This window comes from Enhydra lutris, unplaced genomic scaffold (assembly GCF_002288905.1).
Source record: "Enhydra lutris kenyoni isolate GAN:26980312 unplaced genomic scaffold, ASM228890v2 scaffoldscaffold22, whole genome shotgun sequence".
NCBI classification, from domain to species: domain Eukaryota; kingdom Metazoa; phylum Chordata; class Mammalia; order Carnivora; family Mustelidae; genus Enhydra; species Enhydra lutris.
The window spans coordinates 14,572,147-14,587,627 of NW_019154106.1; the positions used below are offsets into that span (position 1 = coordinate 14,572,147).

The 15,481-nt window shown below is 36.1% G+C and overlaps 1 protein-coding gene across 1 annotated transcript; it reads right to left on the reverse strand.

Moving 5' to 3' along the window:
- Window positions 1–12,730: 12,730 nt before the first annotated feature.
- LOC111150130 (olfactory receptor 4P4-like) lies at window positions 12,731–13,579 on the reverse strand. The gene has a single exon (XM_022507505.1). The coding sequence runs from the start codon at window positions 13,577–13,579 to the stop codon at window positions 12,731–12,733; it is 849 nt and encodes a 282-aa protein (XP_022363213.1).
- Between the last annotated feature and the right edge of the window lie 1,902 nt (window positions 13,580–15,481).

Here is a 15,481-nt window from a genome sequence, read left to right on the forward strand (position 1 = left end):
TAATTATCAAGCTATGTATATTCTACATTTGCTCAGCTTTTCTTTGGTTTATTTCATTATTGTTTTATCACTTTCTGAATGTAGATCTTGCACATATTTCATTAAATTTATATGGAAATAGGTTTTATTTTTTTAATTTTATATTTCATTTTTTGATTGCTGGCAATTGATTATGCATGTGGACAGTGTATCTTCTGAACTTGCTAAACTTATTTACTAGTCTCAAGAGGTGTTCATAGATTCTCTGGAATTTTAATATAGGCAGTTGTGTTGCATAGAAATAAGGACAGTTTTATTTGTTCTTCTACTATGTATGGCTTTTGGAGGGTCTTTTACATTAGCTAGGACTTTCAGAACAATGTTGAATAATTAGTGGTGAAAAAAAAGACTTTTTTGCTTTGTTCTAGAATAAGTTAATCTCTTACCATTAAGTATTGTATTAGCTATTGGTTATTCGTAGATATTTTTATTAGGCTAATGAAATTCATTTTGTCCCTTGATTGCTGAGGATTTTGATCATAAAAAGATTTTGAAATCTGTTGAAAATTTTTTTTAAATCTGTTGATACGATCATACAGGTCTCTTTCTTTGGTCTATTAATAAGGTGAATTACACTGATTGTTTTTCAACTGTTGAACAAAGCTTGTGGATGAACACCACGTGGTTGTGATGTATTAGTTTTTATTGTTGTCTCTGATTCATTTTGTTAAAATTTTTTATGTCTGTGTACATGGGAAATAATGGTCTTTCATTTTCAGTCCTTGCAGTATTTTTTTAATAAATAGAGCCTCATTGTTATCAAAATATATTATTTGTTACGTTCGTATTTTCTAATGAAAAAATTTAATGCTGAGTGCTGTTTTCATATTAGCCTGTTACCTCATGACAGTGAGGCACAGTGAAAAGTGCAGAGATGAGCAAGATAGGCAGGTAGATCTGGGTTCAAAGCCCAGCTCTGCAAGAAACTGTAGGTCTTCTTGAGGAAGTCACTTTACTTCTTCAGACCTCAGCTTTCAACTCTGTAACATGGAGGTAATTGCATCTGCCTTTTATAGTTACTATTAGGATGCAACAAGAAAATAAGACTCTCAGGCATCACACAGCATGAACCACTAGAGCGAGCTGCCCGTCACTATTAGGCTTCCCGTAACAGGCACTAACCAATATTATTGTCTTTCTTTACAAAAAAAGTGACATGGGGCGCCTGGGTGGCTCAGTGGGTTAAAGCCTCTGCCTTCGGCTCAGGTAGTGGTCCCAGGGTCCTGGGATCGAGCCCCACATCGGGCTCTCTGCTCAGCGGGGAGCCTGCTTCCTCCTCTCTCTGTCTCTGCCTGCCTCTCTGCCTACTTGTCTGTGAAACAAGTAAATAAAATCTTTAAAAACAAACAAACAAACAAACAAAAGAAATGACACTTCATTAAGCATTCTGTCACAGCAAACTTTTTTCTTTCATTTATTATTCAATGGTGAGAGGTAGCATTGCCTTACAATTAAGAGTTCTGGGGGCGCCTGGGTGGCTCAGTTGGTTGGGCAACTGCCTTCAGCTCAGGTCATGATTCTGGAGTCCCAGGATCGAGTCCCACATCAGGCTCCCTGCTCAGCAGGGAGTCTGCTTCTCCCACTGACCTCTCTTCTCTCATGCTCTCTCTCATGCTCTCTCTCTCTCTCAAATAATTAAATAAAATCTTAAAAAAAAAAAAAAAAGAGTTCTGGCAAACCAGTGATGAGATTTGAGTTCGAAACTTTGCTGTATTGCATGCCAGTGAGTAGATCTGGACTGAATTTCTAACCTCCCAAGTTCAGTCTCCTTACCTTTAAAATAGAGATAAGAAATTCATGAAAATTGTGTAATAAAACATTTCATACATATAAGCAATTATTTTTATCACATCAAATTTTTTTTAACTGAATTCCTTTAGGTGTATATCAGCTGAATCTCCATCAGTTTACACAAAAGCAATGTCCTGGCAGAAATACCAGCAGACATCTGCCTTCTTCCTCCTGAACCTGACCTTTCCAGCCAAACAAGTAAAGTCTGCCTGTGGTTTGAATAATTGTAACTGTAACAAGAATAAGCATTCATTGTACTTTATGTGTGTTCTCTAAGTCATGCCGAGAATCTAAAAAGGACATCTGGCTTCAACACAGTGCACAGCCATGTCTGAGACACTGGCTGTCCACCGTGGACAAGGTCTGCAGCTAGCCCTCTTAGTGAAGCTGTAAAATTCTGGTCCATCCCCAGTGAGAATCCCAACATAACAGAAATGCTGAAGTAAGCACAATTTAGAAACCCTCCTTTACATCAAATCAGTATTGGGTCTGGATTAGCATCAACTCAAATACATTTTGATGAGCCACGTAAATTGGTTTATAGGAAAGATGGATCAGACAGAAAAATTTGATAGAATCAATATGCTTGCAAGGAAGGGGCTTTACTTGGTTACTCCCTTGAAAGACCAGCTTACCTTGCAGGTAACTCAGTATCATTCATGCATTCAGGCATGAAAATGGGAGTGAGAATGATGGGAACATAAAAGAGGCTTGATGAGTTTGCACAAATAGGAAGCCACAATGTGGAGGCAGCCATTTCCAGGGAGAAAAGGAGTCATCAGGAACCTGGCATTCTCCTTATGCCTCCAGGCGGTAAACCAGATACATATTTAATTTCATCAGCCCTGAGTCATCACCCCCGCCCTGACACTGTGCAGGACATTTCCAGATTCTGAAATGGAATGTGCAAATGTGATGTAAATAGTTCAGAAAAAAATAAAAATGAATTTCTCATCAAAGGTCAAGAAGAATGAAGTCTTTTGCCTTCTCTGTCCTTTGCCAGTTTTTCTTCTTCCCACTTACCAACTCTCTCATTATCCGTACCTGAGTTCCAGCTCTAGAGAGAGGCCAAGTCCAGAAATGGATTCTAGAAGTCAGATACGGAGCATACCTGTTACCTACTTGTCTCCCAGCTGCTTCATTCCCTCCCACCCCCATCCCGTCACACACATGCTCTAACCATCTGACTGTCTGGACTGTGGGACTTCAGGCTGTGGGCAGCCTCCTACTGCCTTCCTAAAACCAGTCATAGTAACAGTTTTGCCTACATACTCAGTACCAGAGACTGCACAAAGGTTTTCCTTCATTACTCCCAATGCTTGCAAAGACCTCGAGAGGAAATGATTATTCTGTTACTATTGTTATTAACCCCAATGTTATGTAAACTTCTATTTGGTCATGTTGGATTTTCAGCTTTTTTTTTTTTTTTTTCCCAACACTGTTCCTTAGACTCCAGCCAAACTGACTTCTCATTGTTTTCCCATTTAAGCCTTGTATTTCTTCCCCTTTGATTCTCATTTGTGGTTTCCCTCCAGTAGGCATGCTCTCCTATTTAACATCTATCCCTTCTGAAAACTGATCTCAAACACACCTTCTGCATGAGGACTTCTCATACCTCTCAGCCAAAAATAACATTTTCTCTTAATTATCAGACATATTCTTATACCACCTTTTGAGACTTTCATTTGATTTTGTGCATCTCTGTCTCTCCTCTGCTAGACTGGCCATTTTTCAGGAGACTGAATGCCATGACACCAATGTCTGTGTTTGGTATTAGACACATAACACATATTTGCTCAAGGAATGTCAAGTGGGGAAATGTCAACCATGAGGAGATGAACTAATCTCTGTTTGCCGTGTCTTAGACATCTGTTTCTCTCATTGATTAGCTTTTTCTTTCCTTAATTTATCTTTTCACGTGATGTACAAACCAATATCAAAGTAAGCCCCCTACAGTATTATATTATTTTTCAAAGTACATCTAATGACTGTTATTTAATGAAGGCTCTGGCTGTCTCCACAGTAATTAAGAGAGAAATCTACACAAAAAAACCTCCTCTGCTGTATTCAATTAATTTCCCCAAGATTAAGCACATTTCAATTTAGAGAAACTTGCACATAAGGAGAAATAATTAGTGTTTCATCCTTTTTCCCTATCACGTGTAACACCACTGAAGATGGTGTTTCATATAATTCACTGAAGGTATCTTCAGCTTATTCCTAGGGCTCCATGGAAGTTTAATGGAAATCAATGACCCCAAAACTTACATTTTGAACATTTTTTTCTGATTTTAGTAAGATGTTTTTCACAAGCTGAGATGAACTTACTTATGCCCAGGCTTGAAAGGATGTGCAAACATCTGCTAAGCTATTTCTATTAGCAGAAGTGATAAAAACAGAACTGTTCAAACTTTCATCATTATTATTCAACAAATAATTGAAGCATAGTGTCTTCCCTAAGTCAACAAGCAGGCAAGGCAAGAAAAGAAGGTGTCAACACTTAGGTGAAGAAAGAGGAATATGTAACCATGGGGTTAGAGGGATTAGATCCAAACTGGCTCTGGAGAACATGCATCCTCAAACGGGGAATGAAACCCAGAGAGGAGAAAAGATAAGTGACAAATAATGAGTGACTGAAATGGAACAGGTAAATTTGAGGAAAACAAAACAAAACAAAACAAAACTAAGGAGTTATGAGATAAACCAAAATGGAAGGAATAAGCAGGAAATACAGGGAAAATGAAATCTTGAGAGGTTTAAATTTTTAATCAGAAAACATAATTGTAGCCAAGGCATTTAGTAGTGGTAAGACCAGTAGCCAGAAATGAAAAGTTGAGCAAGCTCAGACAGAGGCCAGTTCAGTGCCAGAACCATTGACTGAGGTCCTACTAAGTGCAAGGTGTCATGTTAAGAACTACTGAGACCACTAAGACAGTAAAGAAAGGCCCCGCCCTCCAGAAGCCCAGCAAAAAAAAAAAAAAAAAAAAGCTATTGCTACACCACAAAATCGTGATACACGACGGATTGAGATGACTGTCAGCAGACAAGCACCCAGAGGTACCAAGAATAAAAGAAGGTCCTTCCCCAGCGAAGGAAGTACCTACACACAGAAGTCTTGTATTAATAAATGAGAAGTACATGGCCCATATTCTGAGAAACCGATTCTACTCTAAATGTAGAATCGGTTTCTCAGAATACGGGCCATTTTTAAATGCTATACAAATGACTTATTCACTAGCTAAAATGTGTTGAAAGCATAGGTTTTAAAATTGTGAATCCTGGGATTTAATAGCTTCTAGTGAACTTTGCTTTAGAAGCCTTCTGCTTTTTAAAGTCATCTAACTACATTTTAGCTAGGCTTGAAAATGTTTGCATTCACATTGGGTATCAGTTTATGCACTGGATAAAACAGTTCCCAGAATGCATTCTCCCTATTTTATACTCTATTCCCTAAAGTATTAAGATGGTACAAAACATACAAATTTGTGACTTTTTTGTACATTCATCAATGTAACAAATAGTCACTGAGTGCTGACAACAAAATCTTTTAAAACCACATTCTGTATCATCTTCTTTTATTGACTTTTATTGTCTAGATTGTATATAAAACCCATGAAATTTTTAGGAAAAGCCATAAAATAAGATCAACTCAGATATGCTTTGGCAATTCCATTTTTTGACCCTAAACCATAGTTTAAAATGTGCAAAAGATTTTTTTTTTGAAACTTTAATAAATTAAACTTTTGTTACCTAAATAATATAACTAGCAGTTATATTTGCTTGCTTTAAGGTAATCTAACGCTTCAAATAAGCATCAATAATCATTTGTCTTATTAATAGTAAAGCTGAAAAATTATATTATTATACCCATTTCACATTAGATTTCATAACTGATTTGTAAAATACAATACATAATACAAAAGGAAAGTTAATTCTAAATAACAAGAATAATTTATGTGAATATTCCATAATGCTCAACCTTTTTTGGGCAAATTTTATATTATTATCATGTTGATAATTTTTACACAAATTAATGTTTTCTTTCTTTTCAGATATTTGCAAACTAAAATATATGGAGAAACAGAAGATTGTCTCAGGATTCATCTCTTTGGGATCTTATAATTATAACATACAAATATTTTCTCATGTTCTCTTCTTACTCTGTTATGTTCCTACTTTGTTGGTAGGAAAACTTATCTCTATGTACTATACAAAACATGACCCCAATATTTATTAAATATAAAAAGATGAGGGAAATAATAGAATAAAGCAACATATCTTAATTTTATATCATTGAATTGGCAAAATTAGTCAGAATCATGTCAAATCTAGAGAGAGATATTTGGAGAGTGCTGAAGGAAGGTAAGATAGCGTGGGACTCACAGCACTCAATGAAGTGGTCATTAAGAATTGAGAACACAATATTGCAGTGAGATGAAAAAAAGAACAAAAACACACAGAATGTAGCTGATGAGGGGTATTTATTTTTGCTAAAATATCCCACTATATCACATAGTACCATGAATTAATCTGCTTAAATTATTCCGTAACATCGCATAGAACACTGTAAATTAATTATTATTTTTTTTTTTGCAGATAAATCTTTTCAAACCTTTCCTTCTCCTCATTCATGATCATGCAGCTGAATAATATGAATACATTTTTCTGCTTGGGTTGATCCAGGATCCTTTTAGGAAGGAAATAGCGTTTGTCACTTTCTTGCACTTCTATTTGGGGATGATGTTGAATAACTTTCTGATTATCACTACTGTCAAGAACAGCTGGACCCTCAGGAGTCCAATATACTTCTTCCTTTCCGACCTATCCTAATCTGACATCTGCTTCTGTACTTCCATAGCCCCTAGAATTCGATTCTACATGATTGTGGATGCCCTTTTCAAGAAGACCACTATTGCTTTCAGTGAGTGCATGATACACACCTTTTTCATTTCATTTCTTTGGCTGCCTGGGGATCTTCATCCTTATCCTCATGGCTGCTGACCACTACGTGTCCTTCTGTAAGCCCCTGCACTACACAACCATAGTGAGGCGACAGGTCTGTGCTAGGCTGGTGGCTATGGCCTGGGTGGGGTCCTGTGTGCATTCTTTAGTTCAGATGTTGCTGGACTTGAGTTTACCCTTTTGTGGTGCCAATGACCAAGATTTTTGTGTCTTTGCAGCCCTTGGTGAAACTTGCCTGAGCAGACACCTATGTGATCAACCTACTCCTGGTGTCCAAATTGGGGCCATTTGCCCACTGAGTTCTGTCCTGCTGATGTGCTCCTATGTTATCATCTTGCATTCACTGAACACCACAGTGCTGAAGGGAGGAGAAAAGCCCTCTTTCAGTTCATTGCGGTCATCCTGTATATTTATAAACACACGTCCTGCAAACACCTTCCCCATGGGTAAGATGATAGCGGTGTTTTATACACTTGAAACAGCTTGCTCAACCCTCTGATTGACACTCTGAGAAATGCAGAAGGGAAAGCTACCATAGGAAATTATGGAGCAAGATGTGGATTTCAGGGTGCCTGGGTGGCTCAGTGGATTAAGCCTCTGCCTTTGGTTCAGGTCATGATCTCAGGGTCCTGGGATCGAGCCCCACATCGGGCTCTCTGCTCAGCAGGGAGCCTGCTTCTTCCTCTCTCTCTCTCTGCCTGCTTCTCTGCCTACTTGTGATCTCTCTCTGTCAAATAAATAAATAAAATCTTAAAAAAAAATAAAAGATGTGGATTTCAGATGACCAAAGAAAGGAAGTTTCAAATCTTTTCTTCATAGTTTGGATTTGCCTAGAAGTCCATAAAGAATATGATCTTAATGTGGTAGTGCAAATATAATCCTGTTTTGGACATGATCACTAGTTCCTTCAGGAAAATATCAATATGGACACACACACTGGTTGGGGTTAAGTCAGTTTTATGTAGAGGAATAGACAGCATAAGCTACAAACAGGTACATAAGGTCTATAGCCTTAGATGTGTTTCACCATTCTGTCTCTGCCTGTCTTGCCTGCCCTATTGCTTGTGGTTTTGATCTGGAGCTTGCCCTGTCCCTCTTCATGTGAACTCCTGGTGTTCTCTGCTGCTCTGTACCACCCTGAATGTTTGCATACACAGACTGGAGGCTTTTGCTCTTCCAGTTTCCATTATTAGGCACTTCTGTGTCATCGTAGCTGACCATGAACCTTCAGTGTAGTTGTTCTTCCTGACTTGGTAGAAAGTATCAGATTCAAATAATTATAGGAGTTTCATGTTGTGAAGGACACCATGTAATCTAATAACCTCCCTTCCAATTCTTGGGGTTATATTCTGAAATCTCTTCTTTTAAAGATTTTTTTTTTAAATTTTAGAAAGAGAAAGAGAGAGAGAGAGATAGAAATCTCATGAGCAGGAGTGGGACAGAGGGATACTCTCAAACAGACTTACACTGATCATGGAGTCTGAGATGGGGATCCCTTGTCACTGAGATCATGATCTGAGCTGAAATCGAGTGTCAGATACTCAACTGACTGAGCCACCCAAGCACCCTTATTTTCTGAAATCTTATGATATGTTTACCTACATTCTTCTAGAACAGTAACTGAACATGGTGAGAAAATTCATGTTTCTGAGGTAGTTCTTTGATATTAAGAAGGCCTTAGTGGTTGGGTTTATATACCTAGTAGTATTCTTTTGGTAAAATCTACTTTATACTCCTATATTGTTCCTTCTAATTCTGGGGGTGCTAGGTTTCTTTTGAATCATACCAATTATAGTAATTTGTCTATAATATTAATTATTATAATTATAGCTTGATGACCTAAATTAAGGATGATATATTTATGTGGCAGAAGTAGAATGGGTAAGCAGTAAATAATAGTGAATATTAGAATATTAATTACTAAGACAATAAGATAGTCCCAAGGATGATATTTAATCTTTGAAACAGAAATATTTACATCACAGACATGAACTATGAATTCCTTTTCCTGATTAAAAAAAAAAAAAAAACAGGTCATAGTAAAAAAAAAAAATCACTGGTTGACAGAAATTCAAGGATAAACGAGAAGGGGTAAATAGGCGGAACATGGGATATTTTAGGGAAGGGAAACTATTCTGTATGATACTGTAATGGCAGATACATGGCATAATACATATGTCAAAATCCATAAAACTTGGTAACACCAAGAGCAAATCCTAATGTAAGCTATGGACCTTAAGAATACTGTACCCATATTGGTTCACTAGCCATGAAAAATGTACAGCCCCGCTGCAAGATGTCAGAGAACAGAAATTGTGAGGAGCATAGAATGTATATGGAAAGGCACTGTACTTTTTGTGTAATGTTCCTGCAAATCTAAATCTGCTATAAAAAATTAAATCTATTAAAAAACATGTTAGTGAGAATGTGCCATTCTGCCATTACAGAGCTTAAAAATATTTTATTTGAATTTTTAAACAAATTAATTATATGAGCCACACATATTGATGCTCCGAAATCCTTTACAGTTTATGCTTGTATGCTATGCTAATCTCACTAGTGAATATAAAAATTATATTATCTGTGGTTACTTTTTAAAAATTGAGATACTCTAACATTGCAAGCATGAACTTGAATGCTGTTATACCTCATGAGGAATTTGCAGCAAAAAGCATTAGCTACATTTCACTGGATAGTCTTTAATACTTATGTTTATATGCTTTTTAATTTTTCCCTTATGTTTCTGTCTTATAACATGCAAACTTTGTCAACGTTTTCACATCTATAAATGCAGAAGTGCATATAAGTCTCAACTAATAACAACTAATTGGGTTTTCCCATTAAAAGTTCTAGAATATAAAAAAAAATCTAAAAAAGAAAAGGTCTGGAATCTGATACGGAGTAATTCTATAATCTACATCAATACCTCAGGTAGGATTTTGTGTAATAAAAATGAGTGGCATCTAAGAAGTTCTTGTCACAAGAAAGTAATTTGTAAGTATGTGTGGTGATGGATGTTAGCTAGATTTACTGCAGAGACTATTTTTCAATATATACTCGTATCAAATCATTATGTTGTTTAGAAGAAACTAATATAATGTTATACATCACTTATATCTCAATGAAAATAAAGTTTATGTTCTCAACTTATTAAACATGAAAGCCACAGTAGGAAGTCTGAAGTCATTTCCGTGAAAGTTGTTAATTTTGTAGAATGCTAATATCTGGTTAATTTGGAAGGTGTGTCTAGATTTGTAGCAGAAAATGGGGGTGCCTGGGTGGCTCAGTGGGTTAAGCCTCTGCCTTCAACTCAGGTTATGATCTCAGGGTCCCAGGATCGAGCCCTGCATCGGGCTCTCTGCTTCCTCCTCTCTCTCTCTCTGCCTGCCTCTCTGCCTACTTGTGATCTCTCTCTGTCAAATAAATAAATAAAATCTTAAAAAAAAAAAAAAAAAGAAAATGTTCTTAGCTATTGGTCAATATTGTGTGCAAATAACAATTTTGAGCGCTAATAATGTTCTAAAAGAGAAATTCACACTATTAAGAAAGCAGGATAATGAAAACAAGTAACAACCACTATAAAAAGAGAACTTTAAAATGAATTTGTTGTTTAAATATCTGAACTTCTATTTCACGTTCAGAGGCCGCTTTCTTAGGTCTAGCTAAGTAATGAAAGAGTATAGAACATGCCTAGGATAAAAGGTTTAATCAGATAACAGTTTTATTTCTTTGTGTATAACTGCTGAGACAATCTGTCCACTTCCTCCCTTCCTGTAACAGCTCTGGTTGATTTCACCTTCTTCATCTTTTTTTTTTTTTTTTTTTTTTTTTACTTGCTCTTAATACCTTTTTGTTTCCAGCCTCCAGAATGATTGTAGCTCTTGCATTTTACTTACATATTCTAAAACATTTTCCATGTTTTTACCATCTCCCTTTTAATAAAATCCTGCTATCTAACATCTTCTCTATAATGACATTTGCCATTTCTTTTTTTTTTTTTTAAAGATTTTATTTATTTATTTGACAGACAGAGATCACAAGTAGGCAGAGAGGCAGGCAGAGAGAGAGGAAGGGAAGCAGGCTCCCTGCTGAGCAGAGAGCCCGATGCGGAACTCGATCCCAGGACCCTGAGATCATGACCTGAGCCGAAGGCAGCGGCTTAACCCACTGAGCCACCCAGGCGCCCAGAACATTTGCCATTTCTTAAGCAACCTTTATTTAAATAGAATAACAAGCTTGCAAAAAAGGCCTTTCTTACCCTTTTTTTTTTTTTTTTTTTTCTGTAGAAAATCTCTTTCATATGTCTCTTGTTTATTCCACTTACAAGTTTTGGTATATCTGTCATGCCATAGTGTATATTTTTAATTAATAAACTTTATTTTTTAAAGCAGCTTTAGGTTCACAGCAAAACTGAGCAGAAAGTACAAAGATTTCCCATTACACCCCTGCCCCACACACAGACAGCTCTCCCACCAGAGTGATACATCTGTTACCATCAAAGGAAGCTACTCTCACAAGTTATTATCTCCCCAAATATTCTTTTCATTAGGTTCACAGTTGATGTAGTACATTTTATGGGTTTCGATATGCATAAGGGCATGTATCCACAACTATACTAACATACAGACGTGCTTCCTGCTCTAAAAATCCTCTGAGTTCTGTCTATCCTTTCTACCCTCCAACTAACCTTTGGCAAACACTGATGTTGTCAATGTCTCCATTGTTTTGCCTTTCCCAGGATTCATATAGTTGCAAATCACATAATAGGTAGCCTTTTCAGATTGGCTTCTTTCACTTAGTCATACACACTTAATTTTCCTGGATATCATCTTGTGGCTTGATAGCTCATTTTTTTTAGCACTGAATAATATTCCATTGTCCAGAGAAATCACAATTTATTTATCTATTCCCCAGTGGAGGGAGGTCTTGGTTGCTTCTGAGGTTTGACAATTATAAATAATAGTTATAAACATGTATATGCAGCAAAAATGTGCTTGCAAAATGTACTATAATTTTCTTTTGTTGGTTGACCATATCTTAATCTGTCTTTTGCTAGGCTTCCCCCCCCCACCCCCTCACTATAGCAGAGAAAGTCTTCAGTTCTGGATCCATTAACTTTCCACTTACCAACTGGAGGCAGGTAGGGATTGTCAACAATTACATTTATTATTCAGTCCCTTAGGTTTTATCAGAAATGTTTTATATTCTGGTCAATGGTGGAAAAACAAGTAATTATGTTTTTAGCAGCCTGAATTATTGACTCTTGCTCTGTCTTAACTAGTTATTACTATTATTTTTAATATGAATTCAGGAGAACTGATCACCGGGAACTGATCTAAAACAGGTTCTCTTATACAGATTTCTTCATTGTACATCTGATTTCTGAATGCCCCTAGAGGAAGTAGAAATGAATGTGCTATCACAAAGATACTTGTGATGATTTAAAGTCATTATAGTAATTTCAGATTTCAACTTCATGGCTAGTGAAGAATGTGTATCACTATGAGAACTGGCATATAAACCCAGGATTTTTAATAGAACTATCATTAAAATTGTTTCGTCTTTATGATTCACTAACCAAACAGTGTCACTTTATTTGATTTGACAGTTTTTTCTACAGGTGATGCTAATCACACCTCCTTAATACTCCATAAAACTAAGTTTTCAATTAATCCTGGTATGTGGGAATTAGGATTAATTTACCCGTCCTTTTAAATTTCTTTATATTTCCACTTCCTTTCATGCATTCTATTCATGATAGCCATGGAATATAAAGACTATGAAATTTTTCTTAGCTCCTTTAGTCACATCAACCCCCCCCTTTTTTTGTAAATTTTCTTAGTTTTCTTGAATTAATTGTGTACTTCCTTTGAAAATAATGTTTGACACAAAACTTTCCTCATGGCATTTTTCATCTCTGTATTTCTCAGAGTATAGATTAAGGGATTGAACATAGGAGCAACGATGGTAAAAATAGAGCAAATACTTTGTCCTCAGGGAAACTGGCTGGAGTTCGAAGGTAAGCAAAGATCGAAGGCCCGAAAAATAAGCTGACCACAGTGATATGAGACCCACAGGTGGAGAGGGCTTTGCGTCTTCCCTCAGCTGAGTGATGTCTTAGACTAAACAAAATAATGTCATAAGAAACAAACAAGACAACAAAGGTAACTAAGGCGGCCATACCTGAATTGGCAACCACAAGGATCCCAGTGATGTAGGTATCAGTGCAGGCAACTTTCAGCAGAGGGAAGATATCACAAAAGTAGTGATCGAGTTCATTAGGACCACAAAATGGCAACTGGATTGCCATCAATAATAGAGGAAAAGAATGGAGAGCCCCACCAGCCCAAGCAGCCAGGACTAGGAGATGGCACCTTGTTCTGTTCATGATAAGCAGATAGTGGAGAGGCTTACAGATGGCAGCATAGCGATCAAAGGCCATGGCGGTAAGAATGAAGATCTCAGTACCTCCAAAGAAGTGCATGGCAAATAGTTGTAACATGCAATTACCATAGGAGATGGTTTTTGTTCCCCCTAGCAGGTCACCAATTAATTTGGGCGTAATGCTAGAGGTATAGCAGATGTCCATAGAGGATAAGTGGCTGAGGAAGTAGTACATGGGTTGGTGAAAAAGAGGACTGCATCGAATAGAGACAAGGATCAGAAGGTTTCCTGCCAGCAGGGCAATATAACAGAATAAGAAGAGCACAAAGCAAAATATTTCTACGTTCTGGTCATATGAAAGTCCTAGAAGTATGAATTCTGAAATGTTTCTCTGCCTCTCCATATACTTAAGTTTGCTATATGTTCCACACAAATGAGTATGTATCTGAAGGAAATAAACAGAAGTTTGGTGAAAAATTAGTATGAACACAATGAATAAAGTTTACTAAGAGTAGATTGACATGAATATTATATTAATATTAATTATTCTTGATTTCTTAAATTAAGCTGTTTTCTCCTGTTTTATTGTGTTTGATTCTCTATAAGTATTGTGGAATAATTTTATAATGGGAATGATTATGCATGTTACTCAGTTTTACTGATAATGATTTTAAATATTTAAATGATATTTTGAAAATGAAAGACTATTCATTATTAATTATATTAGTTAGATAAGAAAGAAGATTTATAAAAATTCTGCTAAATCAAAAAATACTTTGTTGTATGTATTTTTTTTTTTAAAGATTTTACTTACTTATTTGACAGACAGATCACAAGTAGACAGAGAGGCAGAGAGCGGGAAGCCTCATGTGGGACTCGATCCCAGGACCCTGGAATCATGACCTGAGCTGAAGGCAGAGGGTTTAACCCACTGAGCCACCCAGGCATCCCTGTTGTATGTATCTTAAGTGTGTGTGCCTAATACATGAGGTCAACTTTCCTATTTTCACTCTTTTCTGGTCAAATTCCATGAATCATCTGGCACTGAAACCTCAGGAAATGCAAACATACCAGTCTGAACTGCTGAAGCTTAATTTGTATAAAGCACACTTTTTTTTTGCTATGTGACCAAATATTGCCAATGGGTCATGGTAAACCAATGGAATCACTGTTATTTTATAGAGCAAAGAGTGGGGATAAAACTATACAGCAAATAGAGAATGTCTATTCATGATGGAAATTGTGGAAATAAATTAGCAATTTCATTCATTTTCCCTAGCTACATTTAATTTGTTAAAGAGAATTTAAAAAATGTAAATACTGTTATTGATGTTTGCAATGGCAATCATTAAAGGATAGATAAAATCGTTCAGTTGCTCAAGTATGTTTCAATAGTGCCTATGTCATGCTCTTGCCAAAAATTTCATGTGTTTGTATAAATCTAAGGAACTAGTGTCAAAAAAGGGGATGATACAAAAGGTAACTTTAGTCAAACTTAGTGGTCAGGTTGCACTCAGCGATATTTGTTGAAACAAAATAAATGCAACATTCATGTATTTGCATCTTTTGTATCTGATGTGTAATTTAAAGACATTATTTAATCAGTACATGAGTTAAGAATAGAGAGAATGCATTTCGAGGAGTTTTATTTCTCAATGATGAGGAATTATCTGTCCCTAGTGGGTTTGAACAGCCAGTGCACTTCCTATATCTCTCTGGACCTGCTGAGACAGTCATATGTAGGCCTCCAGATGTCTATTTTTAAAAAACTCAGAATGCATTTGTAGCAAAGTTATATAGAAATCATCAACAGTAGGGAATCTCAAAATTAATATTTTTGTGTTGTATAGTCCTAGAGAGTATCATATAGAGATACATACACCTATACATATACATGTAATATATCTCTATATATTTTATATATACTATCTATATATAATTGATATGATATATTATAACATTAATTATATATCATATATATAAAGAGAGAGTTAACAGAGAGGCATTTAGAAAATGGTCCATAAAGTAGGAGAGCAATTCTGCTTTAAATTATTATTCTAAATTCTAACTTCACAAAGGAGTAAATTTTACTTTTTGAAAATAATACTGAGTTAAAGAGTATTCAGCATTTAACTTTAACCACTCTTTAGTTGAAAAGTTTTAGGGAGGTAGAATTCATTGGCCTATTTTCTACTCATTGCAAGTGATGTTTATTCTTTGTTAATGAGGTGGGAAATGTTAATTTTTCAGGTACAGTTATTTACCTAAAACAATTTGGTTTAAGAATTATTACTCAAGAAGACTG

Coding starts and splice junctions, on each gene's coding strand:
- LOC111150130 (XM_022507505.1), bottom strand. CDS start 13,579: ATGGAGAGGCAGAGAAACATTTCAGAATTCATACTTCTAGGACTTTCA.